Source organism: Protopterus annectens, chromosome 5.part0 (assembly GCF_019279795.1).
Source record: "Protopterus annectens isolate FY-2018-M chromosome 5.part0, PAN1.0, whole genome shotgun sequence".
Taxonomy (NCBI): Eukaryota; Metazoa; Chordata; order Ceratodontiformes; family Protopteridae; genus Protopterus; species Protopterus annectens.
Genome location: NC_056735.1, coordinates 765,499,137 through 765,513,937, shown reverse-complemented (window position 1 = coordinate 765,513,937; position 14,801 = coordinate 765,499,137). Strand labels below are relative to the sequence as shown.

Below are 14,801 nucleotides of genomic sequence, written 5' to 3'. Positions count from 1 at the left end.
GTTGTACCTGTAGGAAATCTTTCACTGTTTGCATTGATTTTGCCTTTTCCTCCATTTTCTTTAATACCTCCTCAGCCTTAACACCAAACAATACATCTTTCTGAAGAGGTGCATCTAGTAGTTTAGCTTTGACATGATCTGGTAAGGTTTGTTCTTTGAGCCAAGCATGTCTACGTATGACTGATCCTGTAACAGCAGCTCTACATGAGGCCTCTAAAGCATCAAAACCACATTGCAAGGTATGTTTACCCACTTGCTCTGCACTATGCAACAAATCCTGCAACTCCTTCAAGTCTGGTTGTTCAGGTTGTGACATTTTGCTTTTCAACTGAGATAACAAAAACTGTTAATACTTTAACATATGGAACTGACAGTTTAATGCTCTCATGGTTAAGGTGGCAGAGGTGTATACCTTTTTCCCCCACCTTTCTAAAGCTCTGGAATCTCTCTCTGAAGGTAATGGATTTTTGGCAGTGGAGGCCTTAATTCCCTTGGGACCCTGTGAAATGGTCTCTGGGTCAACCGCATGGCTTTTGTATAGGAATTGGTGTGAATCAGGAACCTGGTAATACCTGTCAGGCTTGACTGGAGCTGGAGGTAAAGAATCTGGGTTAAGGCTGGCCTCTGAATACACATTATCTAGTATGTCTAAAACAGGAGGGATAGCCAGAGGCCTGTGCTGAGGGAGCAATAGGAAATTCCTGAGCCTTTTCTTGGAGTCTGAGTAATCTTGGCCTTCCCAGTGGAAGTGTTCCCTCAAGGTATGCAAAGTTTCCCCAAAAGAGTAGTCCTCAGGGGGGGAGACAGAGGGAATGGACTCCTCTGCATCAGAATCTTCAAAAGGGGAGTATGAATGTTCCTGGTCATCAGAATGTTCTGAAGTAATGGAGGCCTGGTCCGAGAAAGGGTATTCTTCCTCCACTCTGGGCATTTTGTCCGAGGGGGGTTGGGAACCCCTGATAAGAGTAATCAAATCCTCAGCCATTTTGAGCATCTGCTTTTTAGGCATGGGGCCTTGAGAGGGGCCCTGAGGAGCTTGTCTTTTAGAATGCATGGCTGCTTTAAATTTAGTGAAAGCCTTAATGGAAAAGGAAGAAGAAGGCCTGAAGACACCTTGAGAGGTGCAGGCCTGTCTAAACTCTGAGTTTCCCCGCCAGGAGTGGCTTCGGTATCTGTAGTCGTGGTGTGGGCCAAAGAGCCTGCGAACTCGGGCACAGAAGACACCGCTAATGAAGTGTCATCGGTAGTCAGGGGCTGCGTAGGCGCCTCGCTGAGAACCGGAGCACCAGTAGTCGGCTTTAGCGTGGGGTCGGTAGAAGTCGCGGACCTCGTATGTCGGTCCTTATCTTTGCGTCTTTTACTCAAAACTGGAGTCGGATTATCCGACGACATAATGTAATTAAACTTTTTGCCAAAATAGTGTTGGGCGAACTCCGCCCGACGCTTAATAGTGCGTCTGTTGAATGTAGCACAAAAACGACAGGCCGAGACGTCGTGGTCTGGGCCTAAGCAAGGAATGCAGAGGGAATGGAAATCCTTATGCGGTATTTGCTTCCCACATGAAATGCAATTATTAACTTTGTCTGACATCTGTCTGAGGCAAGAAAAGTTTCCCCAACGGGGTACTTAGCTTTCAAGAAGACTTCGGTTAAAAAATATTCGTAATCTCAGGAGCTGGCCGACCGGCACTTGCGAACTGCTTCTGCTTCGGGCACCGCACGGCAAGAAAGAATGAAGAAAATGGCGTCGGCTGGTTCTTTTATACCCCTGTCGCACTGACATCAGGGAAGGAGCGACGACATCCGACGCCGGACCTAGACTTTGGAATTCGGCCGACCGAGGACCCGCCTGACGGCAGGAAAACCCATCTGTTATGACTGCAGCTGTATGCACGATGAACATCTATCTGAAAAACAAAACACTTCTAAAGAAAACTACCCTATCATAAAACTTGCACACAAATACTAGTACTATTCTGCATTATGAAGAAAACTAAAAAAAAAGTAGTACTATCACACAAATTCTTAAGCCTAAGCTATGAAAAAACTACCCAACAACCTAAACTAATAGAAAAAATAGACTATAAAACACACAACTTCTTTAAAGGGAAGATTGGAGAAGAAATTTAAGTTTGAAAAATCTTCACTTATTGTGACCAAAAGTGAGCTCTTGGAAACACGTTTGGATGGGAAAGGCAGCAAACGAGACCAGATGTAATTTAGACAAGGGGAGGGAATTGTGGGTAAGGGAGGAGTCAAGAGTCTCTGATCTAAAGCTCTGATAGAAGGCGTTGCGATCAGATCCAACAAACCAAACACTGAACTGAATAAAAACAGACATCAGATTTACAGATTTACACAAAGACTGCAAACTTAGTTAAGCAAATAAGAACAATACTGTTCTGCAATTTTTTTAAAGATATTATATAAAATATATACACAATTAAGATGCTTCAACCAAAGAACAAAGCAGACCCAAACATACATAAAATAGATTTAGATAGAACCCACATTGTTATTCTCACAGCACATTTAACGGACTTAACAGTGCTACTTACTTTCGGTCTCATTTCTTTTAATCATACCAGGGCATTCTGCCAGTATTGTCTCTTTAAAAGATGTTACAAGGGCATTGACACAGCATTCCATTAACTGAAAAGTCAAAAAACAAAAAATTAAAAGGCTTGGCTCCAAAAGCAAAAAGAAGTATTAAACGCATGCTTGCATTTTTAACCAAGGTTTAATTCTGCTCCATGGATATTATGGAAGGTGAAGGTCATAAGCAAAATGGCTTCATTATAAACGGCATGTGTGTCTCTGTATACAGTGAGAGAGATGTGCATTGCATATACATACATTTGATATACATGCGTACATACATACCCAAACACACAAAGAGAATTGGTCTACAGAACATTTTCAGGCAAAACTCTGGCCAAATTAAGTACATACATTTACATAAATTTAACTACGCCAAGTATAAAAGCTTGGTACTTCAGTCTAAATACTTTATGTATGCATAAACAAAATGAAAATTTAATTTCTGGGTTAACAGGTTACTAGGACACAGAAAAACAAGATATGCCAAAGTGAACACTAAATGCAATAAAGTACAGCTGTGCAAGGTAGATTAACAGTATTCCAATACTACTGGGTTATCCTGCAGAGAACATGATGCCCAGCTGGGGTTAAAGCTAAAAAACTTCCTTACAGTCACATGTCTGACATACGACCTAAGCCCATGGGCGTAAAAATATATAGTCCAAGAATCTCATGCTTATATGTCAGCTTATCTCCAAGCCTGGAGACCCCACTGTACTAGCCTAAGGATTAATGTCAGCGAAGACGAAGGAAGCATGGAAATGGTTAATCCCCTGTCAACCAAAATCAGAGGATAAACATGAAAAAAAAGGGGGCAATGAGAATGGGAAGTAATACTGCAACAGTGAGCAGAAGGACGTCTACTTTTATTGTAAGTTCTTAAATAAGTGTAACCTGTTCTTTCTTAGGTCACTGTTGCAGTATTGAAATACTACTGGATGAATCCCATAGCTTACAAATTAGAAAGGGTGGACAGATGAGAAATAGGGGAGTTGTCAATCAATGCAGACATAGCACAGATCTGGTAAATGAAGCTATAGATCTAAAGAACGCATCTACCCTGTAGTGCTCTCAAAGTGTGCATAGATGACCAAAAAGCTGTCACTAACAGCCCTGAAATAAATCCCCACGTAAAAGGCTCAAGAGGAAGAAGCTGTTCTTGCCATGCTGGAAGTAACAAAATGATATGGACTTGGAAATCCAAATGGCAATGGTTTGCATGGAGACAAGATTACCCTACAAGGTTTCCTGGAAGGAAGAAAAGAGCTGCTTGCCTTCTTATAATGTTTTTTGTCTTTTCCAAACAGTATCAAAGTTGCCTGTGGACATCCAAATAATGTAGACGTTTTTCTCCCTGGTTTTGTGGGTTAGGAAAAAGGTATCTAGCTTACCAGCCTGAATGGCAGACAATGCATTGACCACTTTAGGCAAGAAGGACTGATCTTAAGAGATATCCATCCTTATGAGAAAAAAAACGGAAGGGAGGAGAGTCCATTAGGACTTGTTGCTCAGAAACTCCTCAGGTAGAAGTCACTTGCAGAATCTTTTTCAAAGTATAAAACTTTAAAGATGCAGAAGCCATTGGTTCAAAAGGTGGCTGGTAAGCTTTTCCAACATAAAGTTAAGGTAAGTAGGGGAAACAAACCTCCAGAGTGGGTTCAAATGAAAGATGTTATTGAAAAATTGCTTCATGTCAATTCTAGAAAGCAGGAGTGAATCAAGAGGCATGCATGCAGGAATATGCCAGACAACCTCTTAACAGCTCACACAAGTGTAAAAAGAAACTACAAACAATAAAACTGTTTAAAACGAACAAACAAGCAAGCAAAACGGATGCATTCTCCTCGTAGAAAAGTTTTATTATGTAAGCGCTTTCGTTTGAATCAATTTCCAAACTTCTTCAGACATCTTTTGTAATTGGTACAGCAGTTTATATTAACATTCAAATAATCAACGTCAATGAATCAATCAACAAATTAATTGAGAATGCAATCCATAAAATATTAAAGGCATACGTCCCAAATTAAATTTGTGTTACTAGCCTATATATTAATAGATGGCATTTAAAACAAGATAAAGTCATTTCGTATACTATATATTAATTACTTTACAATACATTAAAGACAAACACATATTAATCCAAAAGGACATTAAAAAACAGCTCACAATCCTTCAAAATAATTTTTTATGCTTTTATAGATAAAAAATATTATTCATCTGTCTAATTGCTTAAGTTTCAAAGTGCACATAATAGATGCATAGCCTGGGAAAATGTGCGCAAAAGTTCGAACCTGCCATAGGAGCTCATTTTCCTCTAACTTAAGTGCCCATGGCCCCCCTCTCTTACATTATATTGCTCCTGGTGTAAAATAGTAAATCAAAATGTATGAGCAGTGAATTCCAATATGTGCCTAGCCAATGCATTAGTTGTATTTCCTTTATTAATATGGTAGATGTGTTTGTATATTCTTTGTCTCATTGTCCTCTCAGTCTTCCCTTTATAAAAAGACTGACATTGTTGGCATAGTGCCGCATAAACGATCCCCTTAGACTCACAGTTATATTTCCTACTTATTCGATATACTCTATCCCTAATATTAATTTTCTTGCCAATCAATATATGTTGGCATTGATGACATCCCTCCATTTCTTACAGCTACACTATTTTGCAATTCTAATAGGTCTTTTAAATTCTGCCCACGTCTATATGTTATCCGTAAAGATGTTGCAAACTTTTTGTTTATATGCATATCTTCTGTAATTAAATTCCAATTCTTGTGCAATATGCTTGAAACAATTCTTGCATCATTGGAATATGTTGTTATAAACATAGAGCCTACATAGCGCTTACATAATGAAACTTTTCTACGAGGAGAATACAGCCGTTTTGCTTGTTTGTTCGTTTTAAACACTTCACACAAGTGTGAAAGTCTACTGTGGATCCCAGTTGAGGGTGAAACAAAACTTACTGGTTTACCACAATAATACATCTGAGTGGTCTCATTTTCATCTGGTTCAGCCTTTGGGTTGTCGGATCCAACCTTGGTGCCTTTTTATGAAGCTGTGGCTTTGAAACTCTGACTCCACTCCCTACCCATAATTCCCTCCATTCCACCAAAGTATATCAGATTAGGTTTGCTGACACATATCCAGTTACTATCTAGACTGAAAACTAAAACATGTACATGCTTAAAGGACATATGAATGAACAGGAAGGTACAGCATGCAGAATTTCAGAGACAGGGTCCCAGATGAAGTGTACCTGGTCACCAAAAGTTGGGTGTGACAATACTGGAAGGGAAAATGAGGGAGAAAATGTTGAATTGGATGAAAAGAGATAAAACTGACCTATCATTATGGTAAGTACATAACTTTTGCATCTGGTGTCTATTTTAGCCTGATACAACCTTAGGGACAGGTTCCCAATATGAGGAACACCCACATGGCACTAAGGAAAAGACATTCCTCAGAATGGTGGAACCAAAAAAGAATGTGATCTGGACTGTACATTCAATTTATAATGGGGTACAAAGGTATGGACACTGGACCGTGTTGTTGCTGTACAAATGTTATCAATGGGAACTCTCTTCATAAAGCCCGTAGAAGCAGCCACTGCTCTTGTAGAATAAGCCCTTGGTTTTGCCAGTACAGGCAAGCCCAGTTTATTATAAAACAAAGGAAAGTGTGACTTTTGATATACTTTTACCCAGCTTTGACTTAGAAAAGGTTATGAATAGCTGGTCTGATTTTCTGATATCCTTGGTCTTATGCAAACAGAATCTGAACAGTCAATGAACAATCCAGCATGTGTACCACATACTCCCCTTTGTGATTCTTGGAAAGTCTGTCAAATCAATTAACTGATTTAGATTAGCTCTGAATGTCACCTTTCGTAGGAAGGATGAATTTGTTATCAAGTTTCTTCTGTCTTTATGAGAAGCTAAATGTGGTGGTTTGCAAGATAGTGCCTGCAGGTCTGAAAATCATCTAGCAGAGGTAACAGCAACAAGAAAATAGTTTTCCAGGAAGGAAACTTCATGTCTACTGAAGCTGCTGTCTCAAAGGGCATTTGGGTCAAAGCTTGAAGCATAACAGTGAAATTCCATGGTGGAACGGTCTTCTCTGATTGGAGGTCTGAGTTAAAAAAAAAAAAAAAAGAGAGCTTAAGGAAGACTTTACAAGTTTGTGTGCGTCTATGAAGTACCATTGTGCCCAATGTGAAAATTTGAGATGGCAGCCATTTATAAAAAAGCTCATAAAAAATCCAAAATCGCCAGAAGGGGTACTGAGAAAGGGTCTAATCCCTTTGATGAGGCCCTAATAAACTTTTTTTCACTTGCTTTGGTTTATCGTTTTGGTGGACCGTCTCTGAGAGGTAGACATAATGTGGACAACCAAAGAAGATAGCCTGGCATCTCTGGCTATTGCTAGAATTGGACGAACCATATGGTTAACTTCAGGGGTTTTAGATACAGTACAGGCAATCTGGCAGGTGATTCAGAAGATCTGGATTCAGGTTCATCTCCCATGGAAGACGTAGCAAATAAGGATCACTCTTGGCTTGCACCTTCTGGTCTTCTGAATTAATTTTTTTAATAGGGGCATAGGAGGAAAGTCGTAGAGAAGACCGGGGGGCCAAATGTGAACTACAGCATCCCTTGGTGACTTTCCCTGTGGAAGGATGAATGCAAAGTAACCACTGCACTTGTTAATGTATGAGGTGAATAGATTGCAGCAAGGTTGGCCCCAGCTCATCCGTGCTGCCACTGTCAAATTGAGGGACCACTCATGAGGCATAAAGTACAGTTGTGTACACTTACCATAAATGTAGATATTAGAGTGTATTCACTGTTGCAGTCATCACACTTGGGTTATCCTGCCAGGGGTAGCCTTCAGTCGGCCCTAATACCAGAGGCTTAGTATTTCTGCGTCGGTTGCTGTCGTTCCAGGACTGACATCAGGTCGTCACTGGTATAAAATCAGGCAGCTGATGCCATTACATCAGTTTTTCTTGTCAAAATGCCAGGAGCCCCCATATAGGGAGCTAGGTTATGGTGGAAGAACACCACCAGTAGAAAGTAAATACCAAAAATCCCTGTAAGAAGTAAGAGAGAGAGAGAGAGAGAAAGGGGATGGAGGGTGGGAAACTAGGACTGCAACAGTGAATACACTTGAACGTCTACATTTATGGTAAGTGTACACAACTGTACTATCTTCTTCGTGTTTCACTGTTGCAGTCATCACTTTTGGGTTGATTCCCAAAGCTGAAGAAAAGGGTGGAGGCAATCAAGAAGACTGGGGGCTGGCTAGGATGCTCTGCAAGACTACGGTTGTAAAGCCTGCCCTGGATTTGGAAAGGACAGGCAGGGGTAATGCTTGGTGAAGATATGAACAGAACTTCATGTTGCAGCCTCCAGAATGTCCCTGGTAGGGATGCCTCTGAGAAAAGCTGCAGAGGTGGAGGTTGCCCTGGTGGATGCGTCCTGACTCCCTTAGAGTGCGGTTTCCTGTGGTATTTGTAGCAGAAATGGATACAGTGTGCTATCCATTTGGAGATTGTTTGTTGGATATGGCCTTGCCCTCTGCCCCTGCTGCAAAACTGACTAGCAATTGGTCAGTCTTCCTAAAAGCTTTAGTCCTATCGAGGTAGAATCTGACCGGTCTATGCACATCTAGAGAATGCAGAATCCTTTCTCCCTTGTTTTGTGGGTTAGGAAAAAAGGTGGGCAAATGAATTGATTGGTTGAGAGCCATACTGGATACCACTTTAGGCATAAAAGTTGGGTTAGTTCTGAGGGAGACCCTGTCAGCATGAAAAATGATGAAGGGCTCTACAGCCATGAGTGCTTGTAGCTCTGACACTCTTCTAGCCGAAGAGATGGCCAGAAGCAAAGCTGTTTTCCAACAGAGGAATTCTAACTCTGTTGAAGCTGCAGGCTCAAAGGGGGGTAGTATGAGCTTTTCCAACAGAAAGTCAACGTCCCAAGGTGGGGTAGTAGCTCTCCTGGGTGGCCTTAAATTGTTAGTCCCTCTTAGGAACTGTTTGATGAGAGGGTGAGAAAACAGAGGTGGCTCTGTGCTGTAATAAGCAGAGACAGCAGAGGCATGAATTTTAATAGAAGAAGAGGACAGGCCCCTGTGTTGTAAGTCTGTCAGGTAATCCAGGATGAGAGGTAGGGAGTGCTGTGCTGTTTCAGCTCCTTTAGCCTGGATCCAGGTGCAATACCTTTTCCATTTGTCAGCAAAGGATTTTCTAGTGCTGGGGCGCCTGGCCTCACATATAACATCCAGGACATGCTTGCGTAGGCTGGCAAATGGAGGAGAGGTCAGGGAATAAGCCAGGCTGCCAGGTTCAGGGTCTGCAGTTGTGGATGCATGAATTCTCCATTCTGCTGGATCAGGAAAGTTGGGATCTGAGGTAGGTGCCATGGTGGCAGGGGAGCTTACCAGTTCTGGCGTGGCCAGTCTGGGGCAATCAAGATTGCTTTTGTTTTTTCCTCCCTTATTTTGAGTAGTACCCTTGAAAGTAGAGGGAGAGGGGGAAATGCATAGATCGAGAGGTTTACCCCATTGGAAGAATAGGGCATCCACTTTCCAGGCCTTGCTGTGAGGTTCCCTGGTGCAGAATTTGCTGAGCTGGTGATTGTTGTGGGAGGCAAAGAAGTCCACCTTCAGGGTGCTCCATTTCTGGGTTACAAGATTGAAGGTGCTGTGATCTAAGCTGCCACTCATGTGGGTCTAGGAGGTTTTTGCTTAAGTTGTCTGCCAGGGAGTTTTGGGAGCCTGGCAGGAATTGTGCTTGCAGGTTAATTTTCATGGCTGAAGCAGTGTGCCAAAGGTTCATGACTAGCCTGCAGAGGGGATAAGAGTGAATCCCTCCCTGCTTGTTGATGTACCACATCACTGTGGTGTCTGTTGTGATCAGTAGAGGCCTGGAGAGAGTAGGGGTCTGAAAGCTGTCAGAGCATGCTGAACAGCTAGCATCTCTTTTTGGTTGATGTGCAAATGTATTTGATTTGGGCACCAATGGCCCTGATTCCACCTGTTGTCCAGGTGTGCACCCCAGGCATAATCTGATGCATCTGTGGTTAGGGTCTGGGTGGCATGGGGTTGAGAGAAGGGAAGCCCCTTGTTGTGGTTGCATGTTGCTGCCCACCAAAAAAAATCTTTCCATAGCTTTTTAGGTACCATTGAAGTTTCCTCATATGCAGTCTGGCATATGGAATGAGTAGAATGCAGGAGGCCATGAACCACAGAGCTTGCAGGATTTTCCTTGCGGATAAATGGGTTCTGGTGGCTAGTTCAGAGAAGTAACCTGTCAGATAGGCTTATTTTTCTGGAGTTTGGAATGCCATCTGGGGATGCTGTGTCCAGGCTTGCTCCCAGGAATACAATTTTTTGAGTGAGTACTAGTTTGGATTTCTTTTCTTTTATAGTATACCCCAGGGAGGTCAGTAGGTTCTTTACAAAGGTCAGGTAGCTTTTCCTGACTGTCTGCCTGAATCAGGCAGTCTAAGTAGGGGTAAATTTGAATACTCCTTTGTCTGCAAAAAGCAATGGCTGGAGCCAGGCATTTTGTGAAAATTCTGGGAACAGTGGATATGCCAAAGGGAAGCGCAGAGAACTGAAAGTGCACAGATCCTGCCCTGCAACGTAGATATTTCCTGCAAGAATCCCTGATTTAGATATGTAGATAAGGCCTCTTTTAAATCTAGGGAGGCTAACCATGCATCATTGGATAGCACAGAAAGAAGCTGCTGGAAGGTGAGAATCTTGAATTTTGGTATCACCAAGAAGGTGTTTAGAATTGATAGATCGAGGATTGGGTGCCAGGTGCCCTCTTTTCTGAGTACCAGGAAAAGCCTGGAATAGAAACCTTGGCCTATCTGGTCTGCAGGAACAAGCTGTATTGCCCTCATGGAGAGCAGGGAATGGACTTGGTTTTGGGCGTCTGCTCACTGGTGTGGAGTAAGATCTCGGAACCCTTTTAGGATTGTCAGAGTGTGGAAATAAAATTTGTATCCTTTGGTCACTATGTTGAGGACTCATCAGTCGTTGGTTATAGAGGCCCAGTTTTTTGCATGGGAGGAGAGTTTCCCTCCTATGTGCACAAGCAGGTGGGCAGAAGTAAGGGGTGGAGGTGTAAAGTCATTGCGAGTTCTTTCCATGAGGGAGTGGCTTAGCACTCCCTTTTTTTGAAGTGGAGGAACTCCACTGCTTAGATCTCTGCATTCCCTGGGACTGTTGTCTGGGGGGGGGGGGTCTGCTACCCCTAGGTCTAGTCTGAGGTGGCCTTGAGGGGGCCGGAAAGGACCAGTGCTCGGAGGGGCAATGCCTACTGAACCTCGGAGGCTGGACCTGTAAGAAGTCTGTCTGCACAGATTTAGCTTTTTCTTCCATCTTTTCTAAGACCTCTTCTACCTTGGTGCCAAACAAATTATCTTTGTTCAAAGGTGCATCCAATAATTTTGACTTGAAATGGTCTGGCAAGGTATTTTCCTTAAACCAAGCATGCCTTCTAAGTACAGAACCTGTGACTGCTGCCCTGCAGGATGCTTCTAGGGCGTCAAAGCCACATTGCGAGGTGTGTTTAGTAACTTGGCTTGCAGAATGCATAAGCTCTGTAAGTCTTTATTGTCTGCACAAGCCGTGAAAGTAGATATTTTTTGTTTAAGGAATTCCATTATATGTTGCTGGTATTTCAGGCAGATAACTCAAGTGTGGAAAGTACAGCTGTGTACACTTACCATAAATGTAGATGTTCAAGTCTATTCACTGTTGCAGTCGTCACACTTGGGTTATCTGCCTGTAGGTAGCCCTCAGTCAGCCCGAATACCAGAGACTTAGTATTTCTGCATTGGATGCTGTCGCTCCAGGACTGACATCAGGGCGACAGGAGTGTAAAAACAGGCAGCCAACGCCATTACATCAGTTTTTCTTGCCCCAAATGTCAGCAGCCCCCCAATAGGAAGCTAAGTTATGGTGGGGAAATCACCACCAGTAAAAAGTAAATACCAATACCCCCGAAAAGGGGGGGGGTAGTAAAAGGCATAGAGGGTTTAGAAAGAGAGAAAACCAGGGGGCTGAAGGGAAGGAAACCAGGACTGCAACAATGAATACACTCAAACATCTACATTTATGGTAAGTGTACACAACTGTACTATGTTCTTTGTGTTTCACTGTTGCAGTCCTCGCACTTGGATTGATTCCCAAAGCTGAAGAAGGGTGGAGGCAGTCAAGAAGAGTTTGGGCTGGCTAGAATGCCCTGCAGGACTGCTGTTGCAAAACTTGCCCTGAATTTGGAAAAGATAGGCAGGCAGTAATGCTTGGTGAAGGTGTGTACAGAACTCCAGGTATCAGCTTCCAGGATGTCCCTGGTAGGGACTCCCCTGAGAAATGCTGTAGAGGTAGAAGTTGCCCTAGTGGAATGTGTTCTGACCCCCTGTGGGGTTGGTTTCTCATGGTGCTTGTAGCAGAAATGGATGCAATGTGCTATCCATTTGGAAACGGTTTGATTTGAAACATCCTTGCCCTCTGCCCCTGTTGCAAAGCTGACTAGTAACTGGTCAGATTTTCTGAAGGGCTTAGACCAATCAAGGTAGAATCTGAGCTGTCTGTGCACATCCAAGAAGTGCAGGATCCTTTCCCCTTTATTTTGAGGATAGGGAAGAAGGTAGGGAAATTGAGGGATTGGTTGAGAGCCACACTGGACACTACTACAAAGGAAGGGTTAGTCCTGAGGGAAACCCTGTCAGCATGGAAAATAATCAAGGGTTCCACAGCCATAAGTGCTTGTAGCTCAGACACTCTTCTAGCTGAAGTGATGGCCAGAAGCAAAGCTGTTTTCCAAGAGAGGAATTTTAACTCTGCTGATGCTGCAGGCTCAAAGGGGGGGGGGGGTAGCCTAAGCTTTTCCAGTACAAAGTTAGGGTCCCAAGCAGGGGTGGGTGCTCTCTTTGGCAGCCTTAAGTTGTTTGCTCCTCTCAGGAATGGTTTGATAAGAGGGTGAGAGAAGAGAGGTGGCTCAGTGTTGTAATGAGCCGAAACGGCAGAGGCATGGATCTTAATGGAGGAGAAGGATAGGCCTCTGTGGAGTAGCTGCTAAATAATCCAGGATTAGAGGCAGGGAGGGCAGATTTTGTCCTCTCCTTTAGACTGAATCCAGGAGTAGTACCTTTTCCACTTATCAGCATAGGATTTCCTTCTACTGGGTCTTCTGGCTTCAAGGATGATGCCCAGCACCTGCTTGCTTAGGCTGGTTACTGGGGGAGAATTCAAGGAATAAGCAAGGCTGCAAGATTTAGGGTTTGCAGTTGCGGATGCAAGATCTGTCCTCCCTGCTGAGAGAGCAGGGTTGGGTTCTAGTGTAGGTGCCAGGCCTGGCAGGAGTGGGTACCAGTGTTGGCGTGGCCAGTCCGGGGCAATCAGAATTGTGTTTGGTCTGTCCTGTCTTATCTTGAGCAATACTCTTGAGAGGAGGGGCAGGGGAGGAAAGGCATAGATTGAGAGATTTACCCACTGGAAGGACAGGGCATCCACTTTCCAGGCTCTGGTGCAGAACCTGCTGAGCTGGGGGGGAGGCAGAGAGATCCACCTCCGGTGTCCCCCATTTCTGAATCAGAAGGTTGAAGGTGCTGGGCTCTAGTTGCCCCTCATGTGGGTCTAGGAGATTTCTGCTTAAATCATCTGCCAGTGAGTTTTGTTTGCCTGGCAGGAATTGAGCTTGCAGATGGACCTGCATGTCCAAGGCCTTGTTGTGGTTACCAAAGAAACTCTGTCCTTAGACAGGGTATTATGGGAATGACAGTTTCCAGGTCCTGAGAATGTTGGCACCAAAGACTTTTTAAGTACCACTGAAGTTTCCTCATATGCAGTCTGGCATATGGAATTAGTAGTATGCATGAGGCCGTGAACCCTAGGGCCTGCAGGATTTTCCTTGCGGATAGCTGGGTTCTGGTGGCCATTTGAGTAAAATAGCCTGTCAGATAGGCTTGCTTTTCTGGAGTGTGGAATGCCATCTGGGATGTTGTGTCCAAGCTTGCTACCAGGAATACAATCTTTTGACTGGGGACTAGTTTTGATTTCTTTTAGTTGATGATGTACCCCAGGGAGGTTAGAAGTTTTTTTTACAAATGTAAGGTGCTGCAGCAGCATTTCCTTACTGGCTGCCTGAATCAGGCAGTCGTAGTTTTGATTTCTTTTAGTTGATGATGTACCCCAGGGAGGTTAGAAGTTTTTTTTACAAATGTAAGGTGCTGCAGCAGCATTTCCTTACTGGCTGCCTGAATCAGGCAGTCCAAGTATGGATAAATTTGAAAATTTCTCTGTCTGCAGTAAGCAATGCTAGAGCCAGGCATTTTGTGAATACTCTGGGAGTAGTGGATAAGCCAAAGGGAAGTGCAGAGAACTGATTATGCATAGATCCTGCCCTGAAGCGTAGATATTTTCTGCACGACTCCCTTATAGGGACGTGCAGATAGGCTTCTTTTAAGTCTAGGGTGACTAACCAGGCATGTTTGGCTAGCATAGGTAGAAGCTACTGCAGGGTGAGCACTCTGAATTTCGGTACCACCAGGAAGGTGCTGAGAATTGAAAGATCTAGGATTGGGCACCAAGTGCTCTCTTTTCTGGGTACCAGGAAAAGTCTGGAATAGAATCCTTGACCTATCTATTCCACAGGAACAGGTTGAATTGCCCTTACAGAGAGCAGGGATTGAACTTGGTTTTGAACCTCTGCCCACTGGTTTAGAGGGAGGTCTGGAAACCGTTTTGGGGTTGGCAGTGAGTGGAAGTAAAATTTCTACCCTTGGGATACAATGTTGAGGACCCATCAGTCTGGGATGGGAATCCAGTTTTTTGCATGAAGGGCAAGTTTTCCTCCTAGGGGCACAAGCAGTTGGGCAGGGGAGGGGGGTGGAGTTGAGAAGTCATTGGGAATTTTCGTAAGGGGGTAGTTTAGCACTCCCTGCTTTAGAGGTGGAGGCACTCCATTGTTTAGATCTCTCCATACCCTGAGACTGTAGTCTGGGGGTCTGTTTCCCCTGAGTCTAGTTTGAGCTGGCCTTGAGGGGGCTGGAAAGGACCAATGTTTTGAGGGGCAATGCCTACTGAATCTAGGTGGCCGTACTTGCAAGAATCCTTTGACTAGATTTAGCTTTTTCTACCATCTTTTTAAGAACCTCTTCTGCTTTGGTGCCAAAG

At 43.7% G+C, this 14,801-nt stretch overlaps 1 protein-coding gene across 3 annotated transcripts in view; it reads right to left on the bottom strand.

Moving 5' to 3' along the window:
- CUL5 (cullin 5) overlaps nucleotides 1-14,801 on the bottom strand; it is a 2,346,971-nt gene that overhangs the window by 1,328,223 nt on the left and 1,003,947 nt on the right. For all 3 annotated transcript variants that reach the window (XM_044072614.1, XM_044072615.1, XM_044072616.1), the window contains exon 8: nucleotides 2,558-2,651. In XM_044072614.1, the coding sequence (XP_043928549.1) occupies nucleotides 2,558-2,651 (94 nt within the window). The remainder of the gene's footprint in view (nucleotides 1-2,557; nucleotides 2,652-14,801) is intronic.